This window comes from Nicotiana attenuata, unplaced genomic scaffold, assembly GCF_001879085.1.
Source record: "Nicotiana attenuata strain UT unplaced genomic scaffold, NIATTr2, whole genome shotgun sequence".
NCBI lineage: Eukaryota > Viridiplantae > Streptophyta > Magnoliopsida > Solanales > Solanaceae > Nicotiana > Nicotiana attenuata.
This window is the reverse complement of record NW_017670944.1, coordinates 213,845-230,314: the sequence shown is the minus strand read 5'-3', so window position 1 is coordinate 230,314 and position 16,470 is coordinate 213,845. Positions and strand designations below refer to the sequence as shown.

The following is a 16,470-nucleotide window of genomic DNA, read 5'->3' as shown; positions in this document are numbered from 1 at the left end:
TTGGTTTCATATGAAAGACATGTAGTTTTGAACATGTAGTTCAAACACTTGAAAGTATAAAGTCAATGGTATGTGCAATCAGTTTTCGATATCTTATATGTCTAGCATGACATTAAAACTTGATATGCATCTAAAGTCTATTATATGACTTATATGACTTAACTTATGTGACAATCCATGAAGGATTTAAGTTGCTTGAAGCATATACAATTCTTGATCTTGAAGTACCACTTCCTCAGTGCAATTTGTGCACAAATGTTTCTTGCTATAACTATAGGCATGATAATATGATAGCAAGATTTTTTACCTCTATGTGAAGATATTGAACTGACGATTCCAACAAGATCATATGAAGACAATTCATCTCTATCAAGAATGATGATTTCAAGGTGCAATATATTCATTCAAGTTAATATGACTGATTTGTTTATCAAATATCTACCAAAGATCTTTTGAAGATGATGCACAAGATTGGAATGCAAATGCTCAAGGATGTGAATTGATGCTCTCATCAGGGGGAGTTAATACGCGTTGTACTCTTTTTCCCTCACAAGGTTTTGTCCCACTGGGTTTTCCTTGCAAGGTTTTTAACGAGGCAATCAAAAAGCGTATTGTTAGATATGTGTACTCTTTTTCCTTCTCTAGAATTTTTTTCCCACTGGATTTTATTTTAGTTAAGGTTTTAACGAGGCACATTATCTGTTGAATAGACATTCAAGGGGGAGTGTTATAAATAGAATTGTATTTATGGTGAATGTCTATATTTAGAAAGATTCTAGGGTTCATTGCTTGGTGGCTAAGTCACCCTCTTCCTATAAATAGAGGGTTCTATTATATTGTAATTCATCCCAAATCAATAAGAATTCTCTCTCCCTACTTTTCTCTACAATATTGTTCTTCTTCTTTTATTGTTTTATAACAATAACATTATATTGTGTATAATTATTAATGTTCTTAATTAAGATTATTATATACGATGAAAGTTAATGAGTCATCATCGCGATCAACCGTTCAAACCTGATGATGATCCAAGTCGCCCACGTGATTTGACAATCAAACCTTCATAAGAAATAAAAACGAGTAAGAATATATTTTTATAATTTTAGGAGCATATTTTCTGAGAATCAAACAAATTTATAGTAGCTGATAAATGGTGATCAGACTGCCATTCATTGTAATGTGTGTAAGGTAGGAAAGTTTAATTTGAGCTAGAAGTTTGGACCTACGAAAAATAAACAATTATAGGGAGAAATTCAAAAATGGTCAGATTTACAAGTGGTCGTTCAAAAATAGTTTAGCCTCTTTTCATGTAAAGATAAATTTGAGCGAAAACACTGTTCAAAACCCGGAAAATACGCCAGTATATTATGCTGGAGTTCCAGCATAAGTATACTTGAACTCCAGCATATTATACTGGAGTTCCAGGATAAGTATGCTGGAACTCCAACATAATATGATGGAGTTCCAACATAAGTACACTAGAACTCCAGCATCATATATACTGGAGTTCCAGCAAAGTATACCGGTCCAGTATAATATGCTGGAAGTTCATACACAAATGCTCGAATCTCCAGTATATTATGCTGGAACTTTCCGTGTGTTGGAGTTCCACTTAATATGCTAGAAGTTCATAGACAGGTGCACCGAACTACAGTATATCATGCTGGACCGATCTCTGTTGCAGCAAAATAATGGCTATTTTTCATTGATTTGGTAAACGCTGGCTATTTTTGAATGACCAGCCCGAAAACTGACTAGACCGTGCTATTTTTACACAATTCTATAGTTTATAATAATTGTTTATTATGAAATGAAACATTTTGACCAACCTTCCTGTCATTCTTGATTTGAATCTGAGTTGAATTAGTTATATAATTAAGACATGTGAATGTGTGAACGTTTCAATGTTTTTCTGCATGTGGAATGATTCCGAAAAAACAAATAAACGCACACTGGAGAAGTTCATAGAGTTTAAAGTTTGTTCATATATGCAATGTCCTCTTTCTCAATAAAAATAAAGGTAGCTCGGTGCACTAAGCTTCCGTTATGCGTGGGGTCCGGGGAAGGACCAGACCACAAGGGTATATCGTACACAGCCTTACCATGCATTTCTGCAAGAGGTTATTTTCACGGCTCGAACCCGTGACCTCCTGGTCATATGGCAGCAACTTTGCGAGTTACGCAAAGACTTTCCTTCATTAAAAATAACAAGGAAAAATAAAATGGGAACGATTGTCTACCAAATGCTTTACTTTGCTTCAAACACGTAGAACTAGCACGTTTGATCTAATGATCAATAAAATGGTATAAATATTGAAGATTGAGGTTTAAATTTCTTTTCTTCAGTGCCAGGCTTGGTGAATGATCTTTTGGAACAAAATAAAAAGGTCAAAAAGTCAATTATTATGAACCGAAAAGAGTATATAATATTAGATGAGATAAATTTATAACCATATATAAATTTCAAAAGTACTTATTTCTGAGAAAACCGTGTATTTATTGCCCTCTAGGAATTAAGGCTCGGACATGGACCATATATACTACTAGTATTATTAGGGTTGTGTATAATTTGATAAATACCGAATTATCGTATCAAAATTGAAATTTTTGGTATTTGGTATTCAATTTTTTGGTATTTGATTTATGTTTTTAAAAATATTTGGTCTTAGGTATGTTATTTGGTATTTACAAAAATAATACCGATACCGAACCGAATTATATAATAAGTTACATAATACACATATTATTGATTATAACATTACTTTTCTTTGGTATGCATGTTGAGGCTGGCACTAAAGCCCATGTACTTCTTTAGGAAAATGGAGGACCAAGGTAGGCTATCGATTTTAACTCTTTTTCTCTTGGATACCAAACATCTTAACGTAATACTTTTACGGGTTTAGGGCGTTTCTTCTCGTGTATTAAATTGCATCTGTTGGATTAGTCCTTGTTATATTCTCTAACTTCAGTAATTAGCTCTGAGCAAGTGACAGGATATTTTTATTGATTAAATTATTCCTTCATGTACCTTATGGATTCATACTTGCTGGTTTTGGACATAATTTTTGTCAATAGTCTAGTTAATATTGAAACCGAACAAAACGAAGTTACCGTACCGAATAAATCGAAACCGAAAGGAGAAAAATTGAGTCATACCGAAATAATTAGGTACGGTAGTAGTATAGCATTTTAAGAAACTGAATACCGAAAATATCGAACCGAATTGTTTAAATACAGTACCGTACAGACCGACTAACGCCCGTAAGTACTGTACCAATCTTTTAATCAACATACCAACAGATTAACGTTTGACCATAGATTCCCAAATTTGTTTTGAAAAATCCGATTTGGGTGAAATTTGGTTTGAAGATGAATATATATTTGGACATACGTTTTCAAAACATATATCCCAAATTTATTTTGGAAAAACATGTGTATTATTAGGGATTTGGCCCAAAACCAGCTATTGCTGGTTTTGGAATCTGAGATTTGAGACTTGAGATTTTGCCAAAATATAGGCAAAATTTGTGGCCAAACATGTGTTTGCGAAATAAAACCCAAATTTATTTTGGCAAAATTTATGGTCAAACGGGTCTTATATCTCCATTTCATTTTGGGAGCATTTATGACATTTCCTAGGGAAGTGAGAATTCCACTGCATATAGTACAACTACATGAGGAGGTGCGGTTTGTGCCAACTTCAATGGCATGTTGGTTCACATAAATGCACAAATTAAACAATGTTACAAAATGAATACGTTCTTTACCAAGATATTTTTGTTCTTTACCAAAATTTGTCTTTTTTTTGTTAAAGCTCTTTTTTTATGTTAAAAAAAGTATAAAATGGTCTCATAAAATATTATACTGAAAACTAAATCTGAACATTTTAATACAATATTTTAAGACAACGAGTGAATTGAAGCTGGAAACTCAAAAATTTTGCAAAGCCCTTTACTAATCTTACACAATGTGTATATATGTCAACTATTTAACTCAAAATTAAGAAATTGATGGCAAAAGAAAAGGATGAAATTTTTGGAAATTGCCGATTATCATAAGGACAATGTGTATGTCAACAATCAATATAATAGATGTAAGCTTTGTTTGTCGACAATAGTTAAGGTCACCTAGGAACCAAGTCTATATGCCTAGCAATAGTAAATACTGCTTCGGCAACTCTCTTATTAATTAGCTACAGGTACAACACGCATGCGCTAAGACTATTTAGATAATAGTTTAAATTAGGGGAGTTCATAAAAATCCGAAAAACCGAATCAAACCGACCAAAAAAACCGATACTTTTTGGTTTGGTTTGGTTTTGGTTTTAAATTTTAAAAACCGATCAAATTTGGTTTGGTTTTGTTTTTAATAAAAAAATAACCGGAAAAAACCGAACCAAACCGACTATAGGAGTAATTATTTCAAATTTATTATTACACCTATATATATGTATATTTTTATACAAAGTTTCAAAAATTTTATGGTGAATGTTAATCATTTGCACTTAGAGTACATTTTTTACCTTTATATTCTAGTTTGATTGGTAGTTTTCTTTTGTTAAGTGTAAGAATCCATTTCATGTTGAATTTTTTTTTTTTTAATTGAGTCCTTAAATTATTCATCACTATTTGATTCAATTATCATCAATATATTCTAGTAAATAATAGATTTCTCAAAGGGCAATTGATTTGATAGTGTTACGTTGAAAATGTGGTTGCGAGAATATGTGTTTGGTAGTGTATGTCTTATATTTAAGAAAAAACCGACAAATAACCTAAAAAACCGAAAACCCGACAAAACCCGACATAAATCGAATCGAGAAAAAACCGACTTAATTGGTTTGGTTCTAATATTTGAAAAACCGACTTACTTGGTTTGGTTTCTCTTTAGGGAATAACCGATCCAAACCGAATCATGTACACCCCTCGTTTAAATAGAGGAGTGAAGAGATTGAGTTAGTTTTAGTAGTATTTGACAGATTGAGCCAGGATTCATCATAAAATCAACAACTCAATTATAATTTACCCGGTCCAAAGCTCAAATATCACTACATTGGCTCAAATATTCGAGGAAATAGGCCTTCATGCTTTTTACAATGTTGAAATTAAGCAAATATTTTTCTTAGATCTCTTACGTGTAAAAGATAAATCTTTCATGTGTAAAAGCAAGTCTGCCATGTGTAAAAAAAAAAAAAAAGAAACGAGGTCATAAAACTAAAAACGAATTTTTAATGGCTCACAAAACCATTTGACCCCAAATATTTTCCTACAGTTTGTAATTCAGATTGCAAACTATATTTAGACCTGTGTAGCAGAATTAGTCTCAAAAAATTGGAGGAAGTACACAAATTGCCCTTCTTAAGGTTGCACTTTAAGATTAGCCCGTACTTATTTTGTCCTGAAAATTTGAGCTAAAAATATTAATTTCAGGACTCTATGTCATAAAAAATTAAAACCGTAAAACTGAAATTTAGGATCTATTGGCTAATTCCTAAATATCAATCCTCTAGAATGGCTACTTGGTGTAAATGGTGTCTATTCAAATAGTTGGGCCTCATCAGATTGGAGACAGACCCAATGGATTTCAAACTCACAGCCCAAATACTATTAGTGGGTTATTTGGACCCAAATATCGAGTGATATTATCAGCCCCAATTTGAAATTGCGCGACTGTGCTTCGGCGCGTTCAGATCACTCTCCGTCGGCGGCGAACTTCCACCTCTCCCTCTCTTTCTCCGGCAAATCCAGTTGTAAGTTCCTTCTTTGTCTATTGTTCTATTAATTTTCCTCGCACGACGCAAAAACCGTATCCTTTGTTTTCATGTCGTCAATCCTAACTAATTTAGAATTAAGGCATAGTTAATTGATAGTCCGAAGTTGTGAGGTGTACTTATCTGCTTTTATTAGTAAATCAATTTTCGGAAAACTTCTATGGTTCTTCATTGACATGGATATGAGCTCTTATTTCGTGCCTATTCGATAATGGCTCAAATGCACCAGTTTGCTTATGAGCTTTTTTTCATTACTAGTAATTTACCTTTTATTAGTTTTCTGTGAAGTCCTATAATGTTAGTATGAAGAAAGATTGGCAAATCATGTACCAAATCCTTCCAATTATTAGAACAACCAATCTGAATTAATTGTCCCAGCTATTTGAATATCAACAACAACAACAACAACCTAGTAAAATCCCACAAGTGGGGTGTTATGAATGGGGCCGAAGAAACTAAGGCACTTGGGCCCGGGAATATTTTACACTGGGGTCAAATGATTAAACAACCCAAAATAAGGTCTTTGGTTTACCATTGGGACCCGGGTTGAGGTACATGTGTCGAAGAGTTACTGGGCTAGGGAAATATAGTTCTTATAATTATCATATTACGCGAGGGAGAAGGCATGCGTGTTGTGAAGAAAAGTGTCTGCTTCTTCTTGTCCCCCTTTCTCTTGTCCCCCTTTCTCTGAGTCTTTCTCGTCCCCCTTTCTCTGAGTCTAAGTTCTCGTCCCCTTCTTATCTTTATCCTTAGCTACTTTTACATTCCAGCGTTTCTTATTGTATTTCAGTTGTTTGAATGTTGCGTTGTTATCCGAATTTGTAATTGAGTTCTAGTTCATATTGATATAGTAAGGAGTTTGCCTATTTGTTACATTGGTGCTTTCATCAATCGTACTCCAATCATCAATCGTACTCCAATGAACAAGGTGATACTAGGTAGATTCAGCAGCGGCAACGCAACGAGATGGGTTTGTCGAGCTGAGCGATACTTCCACTTCCTTGGCTTCTCCGAGGAGCTATCTCTTCCTTACTTCTACCTTGAAGGCGCTGCCCTCGTTTGGTTCGACTGGCTATATCGAAACAAACAATTCTATGATTGGAACCATTTCAAGGAGAAGCTGCAGTTGCATTTTCGGACACAAACCTTCACGGGTCCGGTGCATATGGCAGAGACCCAGGTGTGTCTTGTTCCTGCTATGAGCATTGTTCCCATCTCATATGCATTTGCATCTGATTTGGATGTCGGACACTCCAAGGCGGACCAAATGTTCGATGAAAATCCACAAGGAGAATGGCCTCACTCACAAACTGATTCATCTAGTGATGCCAAAGAATCATTAAATGAGTGTGTTCGTCATGACGAGGATGGTAAAGTTAAAGTGTCGGCAACATCAATCATTGCAGAATCAGTGTTCAGCACTTGGAACGATCCTAAGGCCTATGATGCACACTCGAATGCACCCTTCATTGCCCCACCGATTGTGGTTGATGTAGTAGCTGATCAATCAGCGGGGCTCCATTTTCAGGTAACTCAGGTGCTTGGGGGAACCACTCGATAGGCCGAAATTGATTTTTCAGTACCTATACAACCAATGGAATCCGCTGACAAGGAAGGTGAATAGTTCGAGAATATTGCGAACATAGTGTTTGAGAAAAGTCTCGAGCTAAATGAGACCAAGCAGCAGTGCCAATTTGCAAATATGACGCTTATTGAGACCGCGACATATGTTTCCTATGAGGTTTTATCTGCTCACTTTGACGAACCAACAAGGCATGAGGGGGTGACTTTACTTTTCATCCATACCACAGTAGCTAATGAATATGACGGGATTGTCGAGTTTTTTCCTTACCTATTCCAACCTCCCTCTTTAACCTTGGTGCTTGATGATTTTAAGGATCTCACAATGAACTTGAAATATGTCTTACACTCTTGCAATTGGTTTGACACCGGGCAGTATGCTTCAAATGAAGTTGTTTTAATGTTTTTGACTGCAAAACGACAAAAGGGATGTCACTTGTATTCAGCGCATCACAAGCGTGCAAGGGATAATAGCCTCCAAATTCGTAGTTATGTGGACAAATGGTTAGATACTGGGCAAGTTTTATGGGCTTGCTTTGATATGGGAGAGTTGTGTGTGTCTTCATTACTCAGACAAGTCCAGCTTATTGGTTGCCCTCATGGCTTTCAAGTTCTTGATATTGCAACTGCGTCAAGCAGATGCGAACCGCGCTCATGGCATGTTGATCCCGTAAACTCTTTACAAATGCAGCACTTCCCTGTAAAATCTAATGGTTGTAAAGGATTTAGACCATCACGCCTTTTGCTATTGCTTATAGCAAGCGACGAAATGGTTGATTCAACTCCTGCTCGTAGTGAGAGGCATGACTTCATTGATCCCGGTGCTAATTTCTTTGTAGTAACTATTCGCGTAACTATGGATCTATATGTGTGGGATCTTGGAATAAGTTCCGCGTTCTTGGCTCTAACAGGTGGTACAGCGAATGTAGCGGCCCTAATATTGTTGGGTTGTACTGGAAAGTTTTGCTTCATTGCATATTTTAACTCTAAGACAAGAGTGTGGGATCCCGGACAACCATGGTGTGTGAATTCCTTCAATTTGCAATCTGATTTGGCACTATCAGTTACTAGTTTACCAAATTTTACTCATTTTTATATTGTTGACTGGACTTGTGTGAGGTCTTAAACACCTCTGGACATTGCTTTACCTAGTAGTTATTCGTATGATGACACAAATAAAAGTTTTCTTCCTTGTTCACTTAAGATAGCCTCATTCCTTCATGTAGCTATTTCCCCTGGAGAATTACTTTTGGCCAAGGGTGACACTATGTTGTTAAGAAACATCATCCTCCAAAGTACACAAGTTTCTATACTTGGGGACATGCTTGAACTGGGTGCCACAGAATTCACGTTCAATGAGTTGATGTTACAGTTTTGCTGTGATGCCCGTTTTAATGTAGCTTCACCTGTCGACACGAGGTTTTCCACTGCAACCGAGAATATAATTTGTGCCGAGGAGATAAAACTGGTATGCCTCAATGATTCTCACTACCCCTCTTCTGAAATTATCAATTTTCTAAATAGTGGTGATGACATCCTTGTCAAAGACAACGGGGAATGTCTTTGGCTCTTGTGAAGTGTACTCCCCATAAAGAACTATGCTGTGCAATAGTGAGAGAGAATAAGTCAATTGGATTATCTCTATTGAGTGTGAACTTTTGGAAAATGAGCATAATACATGCCTCTATTATAGGGAGTGGGTATATGTCTAACATGCACCAGGTTGCTCTCTTTTTATCAAGATACATAGGTGCCATGATTCTATATAGACAAAGAGCTCAATTGCAGTACCCCATGATCAGCCTGCTTCTTAAAGCCATCACTGCTGTTGATGCTGGCTTTGAGAGGATTGTCCAAGATGCTCTAGTCAAGTGTGACCCTCTCCATTCAAGTTCCTAACTCGCTGCCTTATGATTTGTGGAGACATATTGCCAAAGGATGTCAACATTACAGTGGCAGCTATCTCAGGGCACCTTCACCAAATTGTCATAGATCCTGTCTTCTTATTCTATTTCCCAACACTCCTTTGTATAAAGACAGTTGGCAGAGTGCGCACTACTAACACTGTTCTTAACCCGAACCTTGAGGACAAGGTTCTTATTCAGGGCGGGGGTATTGTTATGAATGGGGCCGAAGAAACTAAGGCACTTGGGCCTGGGAATATTTTACACTGGGGTCAAATGATTAAACAACCAAAATAAGGTCTTTGGTTTACCATTGGGACCCGGGTTGAGGTACACGTGTTGAAGAGTTACTGGGCTAGAGGAAATATAGTTCTTATAATTATCAGATTGTGCGAGGGAGAAGGCATGCGTATTGTGAAGAAAAGTGTCTGCTTCTTCTCGTCCCCCTTTCTCTGAGTCTAAGTTCTCATCCCCTTCTTATCTTTATCCTTAGCTACTTTTACATTCCAGTGTTTCTTATTGTATTTCAGTTGTTTGAATGTTGCGTTGTTATCCGAATTTGTAATTGAGTTCTAGTTCATATTGATATAGTAAGGAGTTTGCCTATTTGTTACATGGGGTCTGGGAAGGGTAGAGTGTACGCAGACTTTATCCCTACCCCGATGGAGTAGAGAAGTTGTTTCCGAATGACCCTCGACTCAAGAAGACGAAAATAGACAATAGATCCGTAACAGCAACAGAAGCCAGAAACATAGTATCAACATCATAAGAGACAGAAAATAGATGGAAAAGCAATAACAATAACCACACAGTACTATGAAAAACGGAAAAACAGTGTGAACACAACATAAACTACTAGCAGTCTATGACAACACACTATCAGACTGCCCCACCCCCACCCTTGGTACAAAGTAGAAAATGCTCAACTATCTCCTACCATTCAACCCTAATGCTCGACCTCCACACCTTCCTATCAAGAGCCATGTCCTCGGAAATCTGCAGTCGCGCCATGTCCTGCTTGATCACCTCGCCCCAATACTTTTTACACCGCCCTCTACCTCTTCTCATTGCTAAAGCCAACCGCTCACACCTCCTTACCGGGGCATCTAGGCTTCTCGTATGCACGTGCCAGAATCATCTAAGCCTTGCTTCTCACATTTTGTCATCCATGAGAGCCACACCCACCTTCTCCTGAATATCTTCATTCCTAATCTTATCCAGCCTAGTGTGCCCGAATATCCATCTCAACATCCTCATTTCTGCTACTTTCATCTTCTAGGGATATGTGAATTCTTGACTGGCCAACACTCAGCCCCATACAACATGGCCGGTCTAACCACCGTTCTATAGAACTTACCTTTAAGTTTCGGTGGCACATTTTTGTTACATGGGACTCCAGATGCTAATCTTCATTTCATCCACCCACCCCTATACGGTGCGTGACATCCTCGTCGATCTCCCCACCCCCTGGATAACAGACCCAAGGTGCTTGAAACTTCATCTCTTGGGGATGACTTGTGAGTCAAGTCTCGCATCCATGTCCGCTTCCCCCGTCATCTCGCTGAACTTGCACTCCAGATATTTTGTCTTAGTCATACTCAACTTGAAACCTTTAGACTCAAGGGCCTGTCTCCAAACCTCCAGCGTCCAGCCTCTCGTTAACGCGGCTTCGCGTCTCAAAATTATACCATTAGCGAACAACATACACTATGGCACATCCCCTTGAATATGGTGTGTTAGTGCATCCATCGCCAAGGCAAATAAGAACGGGCTGAGCGCAGATTCTTGGTGTAACCCCATAACAACTGGAAAATGCTCTGAGTCGCCTCCCACAGTCCTAACCCGAGTCTTAGCTCCATTATACATGTCCTTTATCACCCTAATGTGAGCTACCGTCACACCTTTCTCCTCCAGGCATCTCTAAAGAACCTCCCTAGTAATCTTATCACAAGCTTTCTCTAAGTCAATAAACATCATGTGCAAATCTTTCTTCCTATCAACCAATCTAAAATATCCTTGAAATCTAGTTTAAGTGGCAAAGGTTGAGGGACTTGTGACTTAGGTTATGGGTTCGAGCCCTGCACCATGCAAACTAAGCCTTGTATTTAAGTGGAGAAGCGTAGAGGGGCGGGCCCGTTATTCTCGAGTTTCGAAGGTTGCGGTTGGTCCTAAGGGTTGGCCCCAGATGGATTTCTCGATCATTTAAAAGAAAAACTTGAAATCGCCCCAGGGCTTTGTTCTAGTGCTCAGAGTGCAGTTTGTGATGTGTGGGGTAGGCGCATGTCACAGATCCTCGGACAAAAACTGGTATTTAGTTAGAAAAGTATAGAAAACCAACCCCATTATGCACTGATTTTCGAACCATGCACCACTGACCCTCGGGAATTTCGCAGATATTTAAAAAAAAATTCCTTGAAATCCTCATCGGCTCGTCCAGATAGGTCTTGTGTCTTTGTTTTAGCATGTTGGAGAACTTGATAATTAGTATTTCTGGTAATACATACTTTTCTACCAAGGTTATCATTGAGACTAGTAGAATGCTTCAACACCCGCTCCTCCGTGTAGATGCTGTCCACTTTTTTAGGGGGATCGTGTCAGGAAGGGGGGGGGGGGGATGTTTTAATCAAAAGAGCAGGAGCTGTAGGTCATCTGGTTTATGAAGCGTGTTGACTAGTAACAGTATTTTATAAAGTGCTTGAGTTATATTACTAAAGTTTTGAAGGTGGATATGAACTAGGATAACGGTGTTTGAGGAGTGAGTAAAGTGACTGAAGAAGCTAGAGAGAGCACGAGGATAAAGTAATAAGTAATGTGAAAGGGGATAAGAGCAAAAGCACAGGAATGCAGCCGTTTAAATTACCTTGTTGTATGCTTAATTTACTAAATCGTTAGTGTGCATACTTTTGTTCTCGATGGACCAAATTCAACTACTTATTTGTTGCATATCCTGTAGTTGATGCATCGGTGAAGTATTTTCATCCTTAACATACACGATATCATTTGTTTTCTTCAGCGCTAGGCTAGGTGAATAACAGGATGAACCCTGCAACATCATTGTTTAGGAGGTTAAATATCAGAGATCTCGTAACAAGAACACCTACTTACTGTGGCGCGAGTGGTATGTATTTTGTTGTACTCTTTCATGAAGCATCTGCTTTCGAATAATATATAAAAATGTTTGAAGACTGAATTTGATAGTACTGTCTGATGAAATTTTTGAAGATACAGATAACTTCTTTCAGTTTTTAAAATCTTGCAGGGAAAAAAATTCATCAAAACAAAAAGTTTTTGCAAAAACTTGAAAAAAGAATTGCAAACTCAGTTTTGTAAAAATTGAAACAAATGCCACCAGTAAGTTTTGAAATTTCTGACATAAGTTTTACTTGTGAAAATTGTAGATGTATCTGGGGAAGGATTAGGCTTGATGTTTAAGCGTTGGGCTACCAAAAAGACAGCAGGATCCACTAAGAATGGCCGTGATTCAAAACCAAAGAATCTAGGGGTAAAGAAATTTGGTGGAGAGGTAAGGATTCTGTTCGTTGATGACATGGAGATCATGGAATTATGGGTTGGAAAGAAATTTTATCAAAATCATTGCGTACCAAGTATGAGTTCAAGCCAATTTCTTGCATCCTTCAGTATTCTTATTCTGATATAGTTTTTTGGACGCAGAGGGTGATACCTGGAAATATTATTGTTCGTCAAAGAGGAACCAGATTCCATCCTGGGAACTATGTTGGAATAGGGAAAGATCACACGCTTTATGCTCTGAAAGAAGGGTGTGTAAAGTTTGAGCGCCACAAGCTGAGTGGACGCAAGTGGGTGCACGTTGAGCCCAAGGATGGCCATGTGCTTCACCCAGTTTACTCGACTGCTGCAGCTCCTGAGCTGAAGACAGCAACTTAATTAGTTTTTCCTTCAACTGTTGATGGATTGAAGGAGCATGGATTTAATAAAGAAATCGACATGCCAGCACTGTCTATCTTATACATCTTTTTTCCCCTCTCTAGATTAAAGCTAATGATACTCAAGTTATGTTTGCCTTACTATAGTTTTTGATGTAACAAATGATAGCTTTTAATAAGGTTTCTTTAGCTCTTGAATTGCTGCTAGTTAATATAGTACTATTAATTTGCATGGTCTCTTGAAGAGGTAAAAGATTTGAAAGGTGAAATTGTGGAAGGTGGAGACAATAGTTGTGTATTAGTACTGCTTGCTATTCATTTTTTCTCATATCAAAAACCAAGAAGCAAGAATGAAAAGAGAAACTTTTCCTGCCAAAGCTCACTACTGCATAAAAATTCACTCACAAGTAAATGGTTCTTTAAATATTATTCTGAGCAGTTTTGATCACTTAAGTTTTGCAAAAGGCCAAATATATAGACAGTCCCTCTAACTTGGCACCAATTTTCATTTTGACACTCCATCTAAGCTATGTTTCATTTTGGCGCTTCAACCCCATTTCTTTTGTGTCATTTTAACACAAAAAGTTGACTTGTTACATTGGTTGAGTTTCCTCACTTGATAGGTGCGTGAGACTTTATTTTAACGATAATAAAAGGCCATAAAATTACATTTAAATGCAAGTCTGGCCTTTTGCAAATTCTTTCTTGATTTTTTTTTCGTTTCTTCGTTTAATAATAGGGAAATTACCAGCTATGTCCATTTATAAGTAGCTCATTACAAAAATTGTCCAATTGATAGAATATTACTAATATTAGCCAAATTAGCCAATTAGTTATTTGTTGCAAAAAAATATCAAATTTAGCTTTGTTTTGAGTGGGTGTTATTAGAATAGATTGGGCACAACTTAAGGAGCTTGAATCTCAATTTTGGGATGATTTGGTGATGTTTTGAGGTGGTTTGAATTAAAAATTCGAAGTAAAAGCTGAACATGAAAAAAAATAATATGTGTATCACACTGTGTATCATTTGTGTATCACATATGTATCATATTTGTATCAATTGTGTATCACATGTATACTTGTGTGTGAGATACATGCGTGATACATGTTTGATACATGTGTCGCAGAGACTTTTTTGAACTCGATTTAATTACGAATTTTGATACAAAACTAGTCCAAATCACCTTCAATCTTCCTCAAATTTTGTATATTGACTTATCTATATATTTTCAATGAATTTCAACTATACCAATTAAAAAGTTCCTTTTTTGTTAGATTTTTGGAATATTGTATAGATTTTTGTATTTCATCACCTTATTTGCTACCCCGTCCATGAAATTTCCTTTCCGTCTTGTATCTAATGTTGCTAATCACGCTTAAAAATATAAAAGGTGATTTTTGCATGTGATTCTTTGAGAGAAAGAACCCTATTATTTGGTTTTTTAATTTTTGTTGGCTAGTTTTGGTAAGTCTATGACTAATGGCTAGAGGTTGGTAAGTTGAGATTTATTTGAAACTGTAAGCATCCCTTAATAATATCCTAAAGCCAAACCCAGATCTTCATTCGAAGCTTGAATTTTTCAAGTGGACCATGTCTCCAATTCTCAAACCACCAGAAAAACAAAAAGAAAAACTTTAATGCATGGCTAAATGGACACTATCACTCTATCAGTACAAGAACCACAACAATAAACAATGGTTGCTCTCAAAAAGAGCCTTAACTATCAAACAACAAAATATGAAGAATTAATTTATGAAAATATGATTCTCGTCCTTATATGACGAAGAATCCTTCAATAATCGATGGTTTCATCTCCTAAGGCTAGGAGGGGAGTGGGATTAGTACAGACGACTTTGAGAGTTAGAGAAAATAAAGGATTTTTATTTTAGGGTAACCGATTTGGGTAAATAATTTACATAACCGAGTATTTGGGTTAAACCCAGTTGACAAGGATAAAAAAATACGTGTCCAAATCTAATTGGATGGTTGTTACACATTAGAAGCAAGTATAAATATGCTCTGCATTTTTACATCGGATAAAAGTTTTTGTGTTAAAATGACACATAAATAATAGAGTTGGAGTGTCAAAATGGAACATGGCTGAGATAAAATGCCAAAATGATAATTGATGCCAAGTTAGAGGGGCTGTCTATGTATTTGGCCTTTGCAAAAAGTGAGCATTTTTTGTCTTCATCAAATATCTTTTTTACTGTTCGTTAAATTTAACGAAAAATATGAAAAAAAAGTTTAACCAGAGAGGCAGTCAAATCATCAACAAATAAACGCAAAAGCTGCAAAAATTACACCTCGAAAAGGATTTCATATTAATTCTTTTTCTTCACATTTCTCACTAAATTAACTAACACAAATTGTTCAATATTTGATGGAGATCTTGTGTTAACTGGTTTGCATTAGTTTGTGACAGGTCATAGAAAGACATGATAGTGAACATCTAAATTGCTCTGATGCAGTTTAGGTGCTGCACCGTATCGACATGACACTAGTATGGGTATGGTTATGGGTATGGGATCCACCAATTTTGGGTACTTTGACCACAATAGATGTAGAAATTAGTTCCCGAAATCAGAACCAAAACTAGGGTAAATTTGAAGGAAATAAAGCATACCTTATCTAGGAAATCAATCCTTTACTTATCTATAACTTGAGAATAAAAAAGAAATTCACACTTTACAAGCTATACGTAATTATTCCACAAAATTTCTCATAATTTAGAGATATTTCTATATTTTTGAATTATTTTTAGCCGGATCTTTGTATCCGTATCCGTACTAGGATCTGTATCCCCGAATTTTAGAATTTACATTTCGAAGGATCTGACCTCTAGATCCGCACGCGTATTGGACACCCGCACCCGTGTCCAAGCAACTTAGGTGAATATACTCTTACTTTCAGAGGCGGATCCAGGATTTAAATTATGGGTTCAAATTTGTAATTCTACCGAATCTCATCTAATTTAATGGGTTCAAAATTTCTTATTTATACATATTTAATGATTTTATGGACAAAAATACAGAATATGAGTGAAAGTTATGGTAACTTTACACTGAATACACCTCTGGTTACTTTGTCCACACTAGTCGGTCTACCCTGTTAGATAGTTCTTCAAAAGGAACTAATGTGTTGAAAAGTTCTCTAATTTCTCCAAAACCTAGTCATTTAGGTGTCTTCTCAAGTTTAAGTGCCACTTGTTGTCAAATGTCAACCGTGCATTCTTTTCTTTCTTTTTCTCTTTTTGTTGATGACCCAAAAATTCATATGGAGCCGACCCTTTGGGCCGACCGCAGCCTT

The 16,470-nt window shown here is 36.8% G+C and overlaps 1 protein-coding gene across 1 annotated transcript; it reads left to right on the top strand.

Annotated features, from left to right (window-relative positions):
* The first annotated feature begins 5,639 nt into the window (after positions 1-5,639).
* Positions 5,640-13,392, top strand: LOC109244685 (50S ribosomal protein L27-like). The gene is made up of 4 exons (XM_019411819.1): positions 5,640-5,749; positions 12,269-12,373; positions 12,654-12,778; positions 12,928-13,392. The coding sequence occupies exons 2-4, from the start codon at positions 12,292-12,294 to the stop codon at positions 13,159-13,161; spliced, it is 441 nt and encodes a 146-aa protein (XP_019267364.1). The 5' UTR covers positions 5,640-5,749; positions 12,269-12,291; the 3' UTR covers positions 13,162-13,392.
* The last annotated feature ends 3,078 nt before the right edge of the window (positions 13,393-16,470 follow it).

Excerpts from the sequence above, each read along its gene's own strand:
- LOC109244685 (XM_019411819.1), top strand. The coding sequence starts at position 12,292 with ATGAACCCTGCAACATCATTGTTTAGGAGGTTAAATATCAGAGATCTC. Across the intron at positions 12,374-12,653 it reads TACTTACTGTGGCGCGAGTG|ATGTATCTGGGGAAGGATTA; the intron begins GTATGTATTTTG and ends TGAAAATTGTAG. Across the intron at positions 12,779-12,927 it reads TAAAGAAATTTGGTGGAGAG|AGGGTGATACCTGGAAATAT; the intron begins GTAAGGATTCTG and ends TTTTGGACGCAG.